General features: G+C 41.3%; 1 protein-coding gene across 2 annotated transcripts in view; it reads left to right on the forward strand.

Annotated features, from left to right (window-relative positions):
- Positions 1-15152, forward strand: part of LRRC1 (leucine rich repeat containing 1) — a 130438-nt gene that overhangs the window by 46217 nt on the left and 69069 nt on the right. For both annotated transcript variants that reach the window (XM_033217474.1, XM_033217475.1), the window contains one exon: positions 484-601. In XM_033217474.1, coding sequence (XP_033073365.1) covers positions 484-601 — 118 coding nt within the window. The remainder of the gene's footprint in view (positions 1-483; positions 602-15152) is intronic.

Below are 15152 nucleotides of genomic sequence, written 5' to 3' on the forward strand. Positions count from 1 at the left end.
TAAGTTCTTTAAAAAATGTCTAAAATATTTTTAAAATATTTTAACATTTAAATATTTAAAAATATTTTAACATTTAAATATTTAAAAATATTTTTAAAATGCATTTTTACTTGTCTATTTTTACGTATCTATTTGGCATTGCAGATTTAATGTCAGTTTTCATAAGTCGATATTTCTGTCTACTGGATAGCTTAAAGGAGTGACTGTTCTCATTAAGTTGCTCATTAATTTTTAAAAACCTTTTATTTTGAAATAATTGTAGATTGATAGGAAGTTCAAAAATAGTACTGAGAGGTTCCTTATACTTAGTTTTTCCCAGTGGTAGCATCTTCACAACTACAGTACAGCCATCAAAGTTAGGAAATTGATGTTGCTACAGTCTTCGTTAGTTTTTAAAAAAACATTCTTTTACATTTCATAGTAGCCCAAAAGTTTATGAAACAAGCACATGTGAAATCTATGTTAAACTCTTTTGTCTTTCAGCAATTTTTCCAGCTAGTCAAATTACGAAAGCTTGGACTTAGTGATAATGAAATTCAGCGGCTCCCTCCAGAAATAGCAAACTTCATGCAGCTGGTGGAACTAGACGTGTCTCGAAATGGTAAGAAAGATTCCACTTGGGTTGGCCATTTATCTCTTCAGATGCTGGGAGTGTTTTTAGTAAATACAGCTAGATAAATATTATTGGAGGTGCTTTCCCTGATAGTTATGGAAAACTGTATGATTCTTGGGGTGAAATTAATGCCATTTTTGAATAGGTCAGTTAACTTATAGGCATTTTCCAAAAAAAAAATTTCATGACACAAGTGTTAGGAGACAGCTTTCTCCAGATAAGTTCAATCTGATTCCTAGAGTTAAAGAGTGGGCTGGGAAATCATTTAACCTTGTCCACTTATTTTGCTGAACATGATACCGAGGACTGGTGGCACGGTTCTTGTCCGGTGCTTGGGTGCTGCTGTGGCAAGGGAAACCTGCCCTGGGGAAGCGTTGGTTCCTCTTGGCTGTGTCTCCGTTGCTTGGTATACTCTCCCTGTAGTGAACAGACTTGCTTGCATTCAGGCATCTTCTGTCTTCGTTTGTTTCTAATTAGGCTGCTGGTGGTTTTGCCCACTTCAATTTGTGTGGTATATTTGTGAGTTGATTTTTATTTTCAGATCCCACTATTGATTCATTTTTATTGAACATTTGAATAGAGCATCCTAATAGATACCCCAACGGGATACTCAAATGCCTTTCATTTTTAAATGGGTACCTGGGTTTAACCCTGAGTTTTATGCTGCTTAGAGGGCTTCCCACATGGGCTGGTATTGCTTCTTGTTATAGCATATTTGATTTATTAAATTAAAGTAGCAACTCCCAGTGGTCCTATCTACTGATGGAATTCAGTTCTTGTAAGGACCCTGGTATAATTTCCTCAGGATAGTCTCAAATATGGTCTGAATTATTTATTGAAAAGGTAATTCCTTTATTTCTCTCCTATTACATACCTGATTTATTTTGTGTTTTGCTTTTGCTTTCCTACAAAAATCTATAGGTTTCTTCTGAATCGATTATCTTTAGGTCTGTATATTTCAATCTGATATTTTTGGCAAAAACCCCAGGTACCAGACATAGTATTCTTCTGTGGATCGTTGTTATAATGCAGCAATCAGTACTTGGTCGGAAATATGGTGAAGAAAAAATGATTCCTCCTTTTTGCCATCTTCTAATAGGTTTTAAATTGCTGTTATCTATTACATTCCATAAATTAGAAACTGTCTTCTGGCTTAGCCATGTGATTGTGACATACTTTTATTTTGCATGAAAATTATTTCTTACTTTGAAGCTACTAGAAAAAGTAAAACAAAGCAAAACTTTTTTTGGGAGGGTGTCTTGTTTTAGATGGCTTATTTGGTTGCAGGGAACCCAGATCTACTTAGGTAAAGTGGATTTGATTGTAAGGAAACGGGGCGGAGGGAATTAACATATACCAAAAGCAGTGGCACCAAGCTTGCATTTGACACTATCTTGAGGGTTTCATGGCCTCTCTTTTCCAGTGTGTCTGCTTCTGTTTGTGGGTTCTCTGTTCTTCCCTGCTCAATAACCTGCTCTGTTGGAACTGGCTTGTGGTGGCCTCTTTTTGTGATTTCTTTTTTTTTTTTTTTTTTTTTTTTGAGACGGAGTCTTGCTCTTTCGCCCGGGCTGGAGTGCAGTGGCCGGATCTCAGCTCACTGCAAGCTCCGCCTCCCGGGTTTTACGCCATTCTCCTGCCTCAGCCTCCGGAGTAGCTGGGACTACAGGCGCCCGCCACCTCGCCCGGCTAGTTTTTTGTATTTTTAGTAGAGACGGGGTTTCACCGTGTTAGCCAGGATGGTCTCGATCTCCTGACCTCGTGATCCGCCCGTCTCGGCCTCCCAAAGTGCTGGGATTACAGGCTTGAGCCACCGCGCCCGGCCGTGATTTCTTTTTACGTACAGTTTGGCTTTTGCCCCTGCTGCAGCATTTGTTTGCCAGTGAAGGATTTCTCAGTGAAGAATGGTTGACCCAACTTATCTTTTTATGCCAACTGTAAGACATAGAGTACAGGTCAGGTTACCAGCCACCCTGAAGGTTGGCTGCCCTGGGAGGTGGATGGCAACCAGTACAAAGCATGGCCTTTCCCCTCAGCTCAGAAGGTGTTGATGAGCAGCTTCGCTTACGCTGGAGTATGGGGTGGGGTGGGCATTTGGGGTCTGGCCAGGCCAGAATTGCCTTAGAAACTAGCCTGTATAATACTTACCCAAAGTATATGTGATTGAAATGATTCTCTTGTCTTAGCAGTTATCTAAGTTATGACTAGCTATTAACTCTGCAAGGAAGCAGTGACTTTGTAAAATGGTCACAGAAATCACAAAATCTGAAGAAATACATAGCAATTTTGAAAGGGGGATTAGAAATAAACAGAAATACTTAAGAAAGACAAAAAGTTTTGGCTCTCACTCTTTAGGAGGAAGGAAACCATACAGCTCAAAAGTTCCCAGTCCCGTAATTAACTCTAATGGGATGCTCAGTGGAAAGTCAGAACTGGTCAGCCGCCAGTTTTACCAGTTCCCACATCAGCTCTTTCAAACACTAGTAACTAGAAAGTAGGGCTCCACGCATCTTCCCGCGTGTCCACTTTTACCTTCCAGCACGTTGATAAAAGAAACTAGTCTTTCACTGAAGATAGTATCAGAACACAAAAATGTTTCTGCTCCTTGAGACACCAACACTGCTTTATTTTATTTTATTTTTTCCCTCAGTTTCAACCTTTCCTTCTGCAAGTGTTCGAGTTTTGTGAAGGATCCTGCACAACATTCACCTTCTTACCCAGCTCTCTTAGAAATGCCGAGAGGGAGTTAACTGTTCCCTTCCCTTCTTGGCAGGGCCTGGCTCTGGCTCAGTAGCATTATGTGCGTGGTGGATGTGGGGGTAGAGGGGAAGACAGCATGGAAGGTTCGGGGCTTTCCCGGAGGTTATTAAAAGAAAGAATGAACCTGGGCTGGGTGCAGTGGTTCACGCCTGTAACCCAGCACTTTGGGAGGCCAAGGCGGGGGGATCACGAGGTCAGGAGTTCGAGACCAGCCTGACCAATGTGGTGAAACCCCAACTCTACTAAAAATACAAAAATTAGCCAGGCTTGGTGGCACGCGCCTGTAATCACAGCTACTCAGGAGGCTGGGGCAGGAGAATCGCTTGAACTTGGGAGGTGGAGGTTGCAGTGAGCCAAGATCGTGCCATTGCACTCCAGCCTGGGCAACAGAGCGAGACTCTGTCTCAAACAAACAAACAAGCAAAAGAAAGAATGAATCTGTGCAGATGACAGAGCAGAAGAACAAGGTCACTATTTACTGTAACCAACAGATATAGGGGTCTTAGACCATTTCTTGGTCTGGCAGATCTCAGTATGCTTCCTGTCACTTTTTGGACAGATAAAATCATATCAATCTGAATACCCTAGGCAAGTGAGTAGGCAAATAAAAGTCACAAAGCCTGCAGCTGGAGAGGCAGTGTGAGAACCTGACTTTGTACAGGTGCAGGCATTTGTGAGGGTTTGTGACTGGTGCCTGGAGGCCTGTGTGGGCCTCTGGTCTTCTGTTGCCCCAGCTGACAGTGCCCACTTTTGGATCAGAGGCTGTTCCTTTGGGTCCCTGCCCAGCCTCAGTGGTTTGTAGCAGGGTTATAACCAGGGCTGGCCATAGTCATGATAGGAACTTCCTTAGTTCTTGACTTTGCATTGCTTTGACCGGGGAGGAGAAAGTCCATTGGATTAATGCTTGTCATACTTCAATGTGCAAGGAATTATCTGAGACTCTTGTTAAAATGAAGATTCTGATGCAGTAGGTCCAGAGTGGGTCTGAAGATTCTGCATTGCTAAGAAGCTCCCAGGAAATGCCAACCCTGCTGGTCCCCAGCCACACCAAGAAGGATCTTAGACATCACCACCTGCAGGCTTGCTGCTAACTTCCCTTCAGGAGCTTCCTGTGGTTAGGAGTCCACATTCACTCCCCTCAGGCACCCCTGCACCCTCCCATGTGGAAGGTGGGAGATCTCCCTGTCATTCCTGGTTAAAGGGTAAGATGCTAGAGCTGACTTTAGCTCAAATTTGCTTTGATTCTAAAAGCAAAACTAGACCTTTCCGGATGTTTCCTTGCTCAAGTGAGGAGAAAACTCAGGTTTTACGTTTCTCTTTAAAGAGGTTTGTAAATAAAGAGAGAAGTTTTTACAGGCTCATTTTCAGGGCCAAGAAGAACTGCCAAGAGCTTCAAACACTGACTTTTGTGGCTTTGTTTTCTGACATTTCAGGAGCAAAGTCAAGGGAATTGTGTGCTGTGTTGGAAAAGAGAAGCATGAGTTTAGGGAGAAAGAGGGCAGTGCTTATGGATTATCTAAACTACAAGGATTTTTTTTTTTTTTTTTTTTCTGAGGGATAAGTAGAGAGCTTTGGGATGAGCACAGTGCATATGGTCTCTTCCCCAGAATGACTAGATGTGCTCAGCAGAGAGGACCCTGGCTTGGAGCCCTGGCTCTGCTGTCAGCACGCGGTCGACTTTGGGCAGGCCCCTTCTGATGCCGCTGGGCCTTGTTTTGCGGAGTGGGATAAAACCCTGCTCCCTGTATGAGCCCAGTGAGAGTCGAGGAAAGCGACACACTTCTCATGTCTTAACTTGGTGGATTTTTTTTTTTTAATAAGCAAATGTCTAAAATATATATGAGAAAAAAAAAGTAGGTGTTTCCCCTGAACATAGAGTAAAGGATGATTGGAGTATATGAACTAGATATCTGAATTTGCTGGTAACATTTGGTCTACAAAAAAGTGTGCAGACTTAGAATTAAGTTCTGCAGCAGTTTTCTGTGGTGAGATGCATATGCTTCAATGCTTGGACCTTATATCTGCTTTCTCTGCTCACTGATTATTAGCTGCTTGAGGAAAATGACCTCTGATTGTGTGAGAAGTGGTGTTATCGCTTTGTGTGAGAAGTGGTATTATCGCTGGCTGCTTGAGGAAAATGACCTCTGATTGTGTGAGAAGTGGTATTATCGCATAGTGGGATCTTGCTCTTCAAGAATCTAGGGCAGACTTTCTTAATGCTTCATGATTCCTGCCTCAAGGGTTAGTAATTTGAATTTTATAGTCTATGCTGTAATTTGACTTACATCACAGTACTATATCATTATCCATTTAGTTCAGTTTTCTCCAAAGTGTAAGGCATATACTACCAGCACTGCTAGAGATGATTTTAACTGGTACTGCAAAACAGCAATTTTAAATTTTGAGTCATGGTGAGAAAGTTATCCTTTTAGTTTCAATTTTGTTCCTTTTGGATTGCATCTGTAAAATTTGATAACACTATATTGTATTTGTTACATTTATCTTTTATGTCTAGTAGTGATAATAGCTTTGAATTCATGTTAGTGATTTAAAACAGTTTTCTTCCTTTAAAAATCTCATCCAAATTTTAAAAGCCAGTTTAAAAGAATGAGGCAAATGATAAAGAATGCAGGGGCTACACCAGGATGGCAAAAATTGTGAAGGTGGAATAGAGATGGCTGAAGTTAAGGAAACACTTGTCAGTATTAGCATCATGTGCCAAAGAGGTCATGAATCTGTTTCTCTTATGGGGCAAATAAAACTGCAGATAGAAAAATCATGTCCAGAGACTACATGCCTTCACTAATTATTTCGTCAACTTGAGTTAACAAGAACTTAAAGGTAAGACAGTTTTAGTATAATCATCACTAGCACCAGGACAGCACTGCAGACTGAGTGGACTGCCTACCAGTAGGGACATTGTCTCATCCTCTTCTAGAGGCTGGACTTCAAGTGCATGATTGGGTTAGTTGTCCTCTGTCCAACCACCAGATGCTGATCAATGTTTGGTCTATAGTTATGGATTTGTTTCATAAAATCTAAAACCAATCTCGAAGCCTGCTGAAATGCAGAAGTACCACGATAGCATCAAATTGTGGTACTTCTGATTATGCCCTGAAAAGATCTCGTTCTGGCAAGTGGTAACTCTAGTGTGCTTAAAAGTCCTCCTACTTAGTTATGAACAATTAACCTTTTGTGTTTGTTTGTAATAACTATATACACGCACACCAGAAGTGTGGCAGAAGCAAGTTTTTACCCATGTGGACTTCAGACTTGCCACAGTTAAGCCACTGTTCTCTCCTTTCTTGCTGCCGAATTAGGGCCCAAATTTAGCACTTTCCTTAGCAAACTACCCCAGTGACTGGACTTCATACGTTACAGTAGGAGAGTTTCATTGTCACTGTCATGGTTAAAATATCACAGGAGACATCCAGCAAAGGGAGCACACCTGTATGCTCACTGTACCTTAGGTTGCGCTGGCTGGACAGTGTTGAGCCCAAAGCTTGCATTTTGCTTTGCAAGTACATCGGCTTTCCCATTGTGAGCCTCCTCTCTGCCTTAACTTTTGCCTTCCCTTTTGTTAGGAAGAAGAGTTAATGTAGAAAAAAAAAATCGCCTTCTACACACATTTTAATTCCAGATTAGAATTACCTTTAAAGTGGGGGTGAAGAGGAATCAGGCTTCTGTGATGTTTTCTAATCACCTTTCCATTCTGCAAATTTCAGCGAGCATTGTTTAAACATGAAGATATGGTTTTCATTTCAAATGCTGAAAAAGTTGGGATAAACTTTACACATGCATCTCTTTTGATTAGTATATTGTAATACACTTTTTACCTGTTTTCTTCCTGCCATTCCATAGTCCTTTTCTGTTCCAATCTGGAAGGGTCTTTTTGGTCTGCTTTCCGAGGGTCAAGTGATCTTCCTTCCACTTGCTTTGTCAGAACATATATATGGAAGAGTAAACTACTGTTCCTCTTTATTCTGTTAATATTGTTAATATTCTGTAATCAGAAAAGTTATGACTGATGAATAAGTTGTAGGCTTATATAACTTTTTTTCTCTTACTCTTTTTTTTTTTTCTTTTTTTTTTTTTTGAGACGGAGTCTTGCTCTGCCACCCAGGCTGGAGTGCAGTGGCTGGATCTCAGCTCACTGCAAGCTCTGCCTCCCGGGTTTACGCCATTCTCCTGCCTCAGCCTCCCGAGTAGCTGGGACTACAGGCGTCCGCCTCATCACCTGGCTAGTTTTTTGTATTTTTAAGTAGAGACAGGGTTTCACCGTATTAGCCAGGATGGTCTCGATCTCCTGACCTCGTGATCCGCCCGTCTCGGCCTCCCAAAGTGCTGGGATTACAGGCTTGAGCCACCGCGCCCGGCCCTCTTTTTTTTTTTTTTAAGACGGAGTTTTGCTCTTGTTGCCCAGGCTGGAGTGCAGTGGCACCATCTCGGCTCACGCCAACCTCTGCCTCCTGCGTTCAAGTGATTCTCCTGCCTCAGCCTCCCGAGTAGCTGGGACTACAGGTGTGCACCACCACGCCTGGCTAATTTTGTGTTTTTAGTAGAGGTGGGGTTTCTTCATGTTGGTCAGATTGGTCTCGAACTCCCGACCTCAGGTGATCCGCCCGCCTTGGCCTCCCAAAGTGCTGGGATTACAGGTGTGAGCCACTGCACCCGGCCTATGCTTTTTTGTTGTTGTTGTTGTTGTTAATTAGCAGGTTTCTGATAGATCTGAGTTTGAGAACAACACCTTTGAATATGTTTTTAGGTCAACAAGTTCTTCATTCAGTTACAGGTTCTCTAAATGTTTTGTCTATTTTAAATAGCTCCTTATCTTCCTACCTCCATCCCTCCCTAGCTCGTTCATTCACTTTATCCGTACATGCTACGCTCTGTGTTAGATCTTGGATTTTCTAAAACAATGGTGGATTTAACCCAACAGGCTAAGTTATGGAAGGAAAAATAATTGCAGTGGTTTCTCCTGAAATAAAACAAAACCCTAACATATGGGATGACAGTTTCTGCTCACTTTTTAATTAGGCAATTTCTGTAGGTATCAGGTTGATGGTTTCCAGCCACAGTGCTGGCATCATTTTGATTTTGAGGCCACCCATTTTGTTACGTGAATCTGGCTGAGCCAAATGGTACTGAGGCTCCAGGCAGCTGAAAGCTGGATGGCATCTTTTGGTCAGGATGGTGACACCAACATGCTCGCACCACTGCAAACAGTGCTGTTCTCTTACTGAGCTAGAAAAGACAAATCTTGGAAAGGGACTTGAGCCAAGAGGGAAAGAGGGAATGAAAGCAGTACTAAGAACTGCAATTTGAGGATTAAATATATAAATGATATGATTTTTAAATTAGCTTTTTAAGTGTTGAATAAGTCCTTAATCTAACTAAGATGTCGGCTCAAAGTGAATAATGAAAATGATTCTTAAAAACATAGTGATGTGTGACTGTTGTCCCAGCTACTTGGGAGGCCAGTTTGAGAGGATCACTTGAGTCCAGGAGCTTGAGTTTACAGTGAACTATGATTATGCCAGTGTACTCCAGACTGAGTGATAGAGCAAGTCCCTGTTTAAAAAAAAAAAAAAAAAAAAAGATTCTGTGTTCTTTTCAGTTTGAAAAAGCCCAAAACTCTGACACTTTAAAAAATGCTTACAGTTAACAGCTGTAGCTCATAATAAGACTTTTTTTTTTTTTTAAACTTTAAGCAATATTTATTGAGTACTTACTAAATGTAAGGCTCTATGCTAAATTGTTCTATCCCTTAAGGAAATAACGAACAACTCTACAGGCACAACAGACAAATATAATGACTATTATACTATGGTATAAATGAAGTGCTCATTATGTTCGGAAAAGTGTCAGTAACTAGGATCAGTAGCAACTGATGTGAAAAAGCCATGAAAGCAGAAAAAGGCATTTTTGATTAGATGCTGGTAACAAGCAGTGTAACAGTTCTTATACTTTGGTAACAAATTTAGAGGGAGTCAATGAGTGGATTTCTCAGTTGGGTTGTCATTTGTTGGTTGTTAGAAATTTATTTCAAATGTTTGTTGTAGCTTTATGGAGTCAACAGTATCATTAAAAATGCAAATATCTTAGTGCTTCTTTGTGAACTATTCACTGAAAAATTTAAGGTTCTCTCTAAGACAGATTTATTAGGAATTGATTCATATAGTTATGGGGACTGAGAAGTTCCAGGATTTCCCCTCTGCAGGAAAGCCAGTGGTGTAATTCCAGTCCTAGTCTGAAGGCTTGAGAACCAGGGAAGCCAGGGGTGCAAATTCCAATAGAAAGGCAGGATAAGATGCCTAGTTCAAACAGGCAAGCATGAAGCAAAAAGGGGCAAATTCCTTCTTTTTCCATCGTCTGTTCCATTCAGGTCCTCAGCAGATTGGATGATGCCCACTACATTGTGGAGGGCAGTCTACTTTATTGAGTCTACCAATTCAAATGCTTATCTCATCCAGGAACAGCCTCACAGACACACCTAGAAATCAATACTGTTTTAATTTGGTATCATGTGGTGCAGTCACGTTAACACATAAAAGTAACCATCACACCTAGTAAACGTAGACACCACAGACAGACACACACACAGACACATAGACACACACAATCTCATTACACTTTAACAACTTCCTAGTGAGTAACATGTTTATAGGAAACTCAGATGCCTGTCCAAAGAGGACAGGGTAGCCTGCCTTCCCACAACTGCACATAAATGCATAAACCTAGACCTAAGTTAACATGATTGATGGCCAGTGATAAGTTAACAGTTACCATAAGGCCTACGCAAGTGTTTGTGACTTTTTTATTTGAAGTTTTAAAAATTACATTCTTAAAAAATATGTTTCAGAAACTAGAGGTTTATGTTTGAGGAATCCTTGAAGTCCTTCGCTTTAGGCAATATGTCATCGTCATAAGTGTGTGAGCCCAGGGATCACTACCTTGGACAAATTACTTAATCTCTCTTTGCCTCAGTTTATCCATCTGTAAAATGATTTTAATAGCACCTACTGTATAGAGGTGTTTTTGACTCTTAAAAGAGGCTGTGCATGTAAATACCTGCACTAAATTAGAAGTACGCTTTTTGTTAGAAAAATTAACATAAACAGCTTAGAGTAGTGCCTTGTGTAGAATGAACACTCAGTATAGGTGCTATAATTCTGTCATCTTTCATTTTGGATCATGAAAATCTGAACTAAGACTGAGAGGACTGTCCAAGTAAGAATACAGGGTGGGTGTGAGGACACAAGCAGGCATGAGGGATAGAGTGATACAGGTGAGTTTTCGGCTCAAGACGACTTCTAGATACTGTGCACCATATGCCAGCCATTGTTCTGCTTCACCACATGTATCATTTAATCCACACACTAATTCTGTGAAATGTGGCTATTAGCATCTCAGGGATGGCTGATGAAGAAACTGAGCCTTAAAGAAGTTGTCATATGCCCCAAATCATACTCCTAGTTAGTGATGGACCTGAGATAAGGAACCCAGGAGGAGTGGTGCTTTTCATTGTTTTTGGAGTTTATTGAAGATAATAAAGGCAGATCTAATAGTTTTATTCTATTTTGAGAGAAAGGATGGACAGTGTATAGACTAGTCACCCTCTGAATTTGAAGATAAAAAACTGGAAAAAGTTATCCTAAGACATTTAAACTTCCAAAAAAATCCATAAAACTACTAGTGAATAAGTTCAACCACCTGTAGAAATGGCCCACCCTAAGAGGTGGTGTCTTTGTTTGGGCTGCTATTACAGAATGCCTTAGACGGGATCATTTATAAACAAGAGAAATGTATTGCTCACAGTTGTGGAGGCTGGAAGTCCCAGATCCGGATGCTGGCAGATTCAGTGTCTCATAAAGACTTGTTCTCTGCTTCACAGATGGTGCCTTGTTGCCATATCCTCACATTGTGGAAAGGGCAGGGGAGCTCGTGTTACCCCCTTCTGTTTTCTTTTTATTGTTCCATCTTCTAGTTGAGTGTCTTTATAAAGGCACTAATCCCATTTATGAGGGTAGAGTCCTCATGACTAAAAGGCTGTACGTTTTAATAGTATCACATTGGGTATTAGGTTTGAACAGGTGAATTTGGGGAATACCAACATTCAGGTGGTATTACATAAATAACAGATGGTTCATAAATCTTTTTTTTTTTTTTTTCTGAGACGAAGTTTCACTCTGTTGCCCAGGCTGGAGTGCAATGGCATGATCTCTGCTCACTGGAACCTCTGCCTCCTGGGTTCAAGTGATTCTCCTGCTTTAGCCTCCCAAATAGCTGGGATTACGGGTGCTCACCACCATGCCCAGCTAATTTTTGTAGATTTATTAGAGACGGGGTTTCACCATATTGACCAGGCTGGTCTTGAACTCCTGACCTCAGGTGATCCACCCGCCTCAGCCTCCCATAGTGCTGGGATTACAGGTGTGAACCACCACGCCCGGCCCATCAATCTTTTATGGCTAGAAATGGGGTATCATCCCACGAAAAGTAGAAGAGCTTTCTCAGAAAGATCTGACATAACATTCTGAGGTAACTGTTGTGCTGTCTTGGCAAAAGGTTGAAGCATTGCCAGAAGTGTAGTGATAATCAGGAAAGACAAAAACTAGGAATGTATGGGTTTTACCTTTGAAGGAAAAGTAAAGAGATTTGATAACATGAGTGTCCCAGGTCCCTTGGAAGCAGGTGTAGCTCTCTTCTGTGGAGATGACTTTGTGCATCTCTGATTACTGATGATGAAAATCATACTGAGGTCCTTTCTCAGGGTGTGGATATTCACTAAGCACTGTGATGGGGCATCTAATTTTCTGATATGGGTACTGAGGACAAGTAACATGCTAACGTGATGACATCAGGACCTAGTTCCATTAGCATTCACATTGGTCACTCAGTCACAAGGAAATTGTCTTAGTGTGGCACATTTCCATAGTCATATCTTCTCTGGGAAAACTGACTGACCTGGCAGCTGGTTAACTCTGACCTGGTTAGCCACTAAGTTTTGTCTCACTGGTGGTGTACTACACGAGGCTCTGCTTCAAGCAGCCAATAAGCTTCCCTCTTTGAAGTTCTTCTTTGCAATATAGAGTAGTGTTAATTCAGCGGGTTTCCTTCTTTCAACTTGGTATCAATGAAGTGAGTTAAATTTGACCTATCCCTGAGAAGACTAAGAAGAGCACTCCAAGAAGGGTAGAGAAATCAATTACTAGGATCATTTATTTTCTGGTTTATGTTCTTTAAAATACATGTTCCTTGTTGAGAATTAATAGTGAAATATAAAGAAACATTGTTGAAAAGCAAAGAGAACTGTGTGAATCCTTCTCATCAACATATTTATTGGGTGCTTACTGTGTACCAGGTATGAGGCTAAGTACTTCATATGTATTATATTTTCTCATTTAATCTTCAAACTATCTCCAAGAAATAAGCTTGCCATCTCCTTGTTACAGGTGACAGAACTGAGTCTCAGTTTAGAAACTTTGATTGACTCAAGAATAGTAGAATTGGTGTTTGGTCTCAAGTTTGTTGAACTCTAAAATCATAATTCTGTCTCCCCAGTATAAAAACCTTTATATCCCACTACCCAGAAATAATCATTAGCATTTTTATACATTTTATTTAGGAATTTCTGTTTTATAAAATTGGGATCATTTAACAAATAGATATCCCTATCTTTTTATTCACTTAACATAGGTTGTAAGCATTTCTCGTGCCATTATTTGCACTTAAGCACAGTTTTTTAAAAAGGCAGATTAATCAATAACTTTTCCCTTTTCTATAACATGAACACCAACAGGAAGCTATTAGGTTTCAAAGGTAAGGTTGGTATATGGTAGATAATCGACAAGACAGGGGGATTTCCAGAAGGTTGTGATAAGTTAAAAGTCAGCCAGACAGTGAAGAAAGAAGTGAGTAAGCCGTTTCGAAGTCTTTACCTGATTTGGGCTTCTTGTGTTGAAATAAGTTAGGGAGGCAGGTACCCCCAGGGCCATGTAGGTAAAGAGGGAAAGAATGTGGGCAGAGGCAGGCCAAACACATGTGCAGCTTTTAAAAGATACTCTGAAGCAATCAGGCCTGTATTTACCTAACAAAACACTCTGCTTGTAGAGGTGCTTGGTGAAAGTATTATACCATGCACATTAACAGTTGATGTCTTGAAGTATTTAATCTTCGTTTTACAAAATGTTGAAGAACAAGCCTTCCATTCAGCAAGTGAATGAATGAGTGCTGGGTTAAGATGAACAAGTGGGTCTGAGCAAATTAGGCAAAACTGGGAGGTTGAGTGCCAGTAACTCAACACAGGCCCAACACAAAAGGCAGCCCAGAGCCAGTGGGGAAACCCAAGTAACACCAGAGGGGCTGAGGAGGACTGAAACGACGTTGGCATAGCAGCAAGCACCTCGGGGACCTGAGGGAGTCTTTGGAATTTCCTGCTTCCTCATCTTACATTGAATGTGCTGCCTGTATTGTGGTCTGCCTGTTTACCTGGGTAGGAACTGATGGGCCACAGCATGGCAAGGACCTGTGCCCATTTGACGTTAGCCATAAGTGGAGTCAAATGCCATGGAAACTTGCTTTATCACAATCACAGGGAGCACCTTTGCTTTAAGAAGGCCTTCCTCACTCCACCCCAGACCCCTTTTAGGTCCTTGCTCTATTCAGAAGCTATGCATGATGTCGCTGGAGAAGATAAATTCCTTCTGCTCTTCCTTTCTTCCTTCTGATCAGGGCCCTGCCTTTGGATCTTGTCTCAGACTAGTCAGCCTTCAGGTTTGACCAACTGGAGCTGGGTAAAGAGGTCTCCTTTTTGCAGTTCATTAGCATCTTCTGAGCAGATACTTTGGTCTTCTGGAGCCCTTTCTTACTGCCAGCTGAGTTTATTCTTATCTCCAAAACCCTTCTTTACTGTGCTAGCAACTGTTCTGTCTTTCCTTAGGGATCCAAATTGAAAGAGATAAACTCAAAGAAACATTCTAAATAAAGGCCACATATTTCATTATGAATAGCACAGAAAGCACTAGTGAAAGTCTTGGCAAGAGTGTATGCTTCATTGTGATAAGGGACGTAGGGACAGTAACAGATTTTTAGAATGAGTTTTATTCTTTCATGAACATGTACCCAGTGCCATGAATATGGGTTCTGTGCTAGAAGCTAGAGATAAATCAGTTTAGCAGTGGCTCTTGAGGGATTTGGGCCAGAAGAATGGAAGGGCCAAGTCCATCCCCAATGACACAGGACAGTGTGGAAAGTCCTGTCTCAGAGGTATGCCTGAAGGAGCTCAGAGTTTGTGGGGCACGCTCCATCATTTTGGGGGAAGTAAGCAGTATCAAAAAGACTTCCTGGGAGACATGACACTTAGGCTCTAAGGGGCAAGTTGCCGATGGAGACAAACAAGTGTGAGAAGGTCATTTCTGGGCAGATGAAATAGCATGAATGCATGTCTGAAAGTTTGAAATAGCATGATGAATTTGAGGAAATGCAAGATATTACTAGAGCCAATGGAAGGAGATAAAGCTAGAGAGGTAGATGACAGCAAGATCACGAAAGGCCTGCGTGTTTGCTAAGGAATGTTTTATTTCTTTCTTTTTTCTTTTTGAGACGGAGTCTGGCCCTGTTGCCCAGGCGGGAGTGCAGTGGCACAATCTCGGCACACTGCAACCTCCACCTCCCAGGTTCAAGCGATTCTCCTGCCTCAGCCTCCCGAGTAGCTAGGATTACAGGCACCTGCCACCACGTCCGGCTAATTTTTTGTATCTTTAGTAGAGACAGGATTTCA

The sequence above is a fragment of the Trachypithecus francoisi genome, unplaced genomic scaffold (assembly GCF_009764315.1).
Source record: "Trachypithecus francoisi isolate TF-2019V2 unplaced genomic scaffold, Tfra_2.0 Lachesis_group10, whole genome shotgun sequence".
NCBI classification, from domain to species: domain Eukaryota; kingdom Metazoa; phylum Chordata; class Mammalia; order Primates; family Cercopithecidae; genus Trachypithecus; species Trachypithecus francoisi.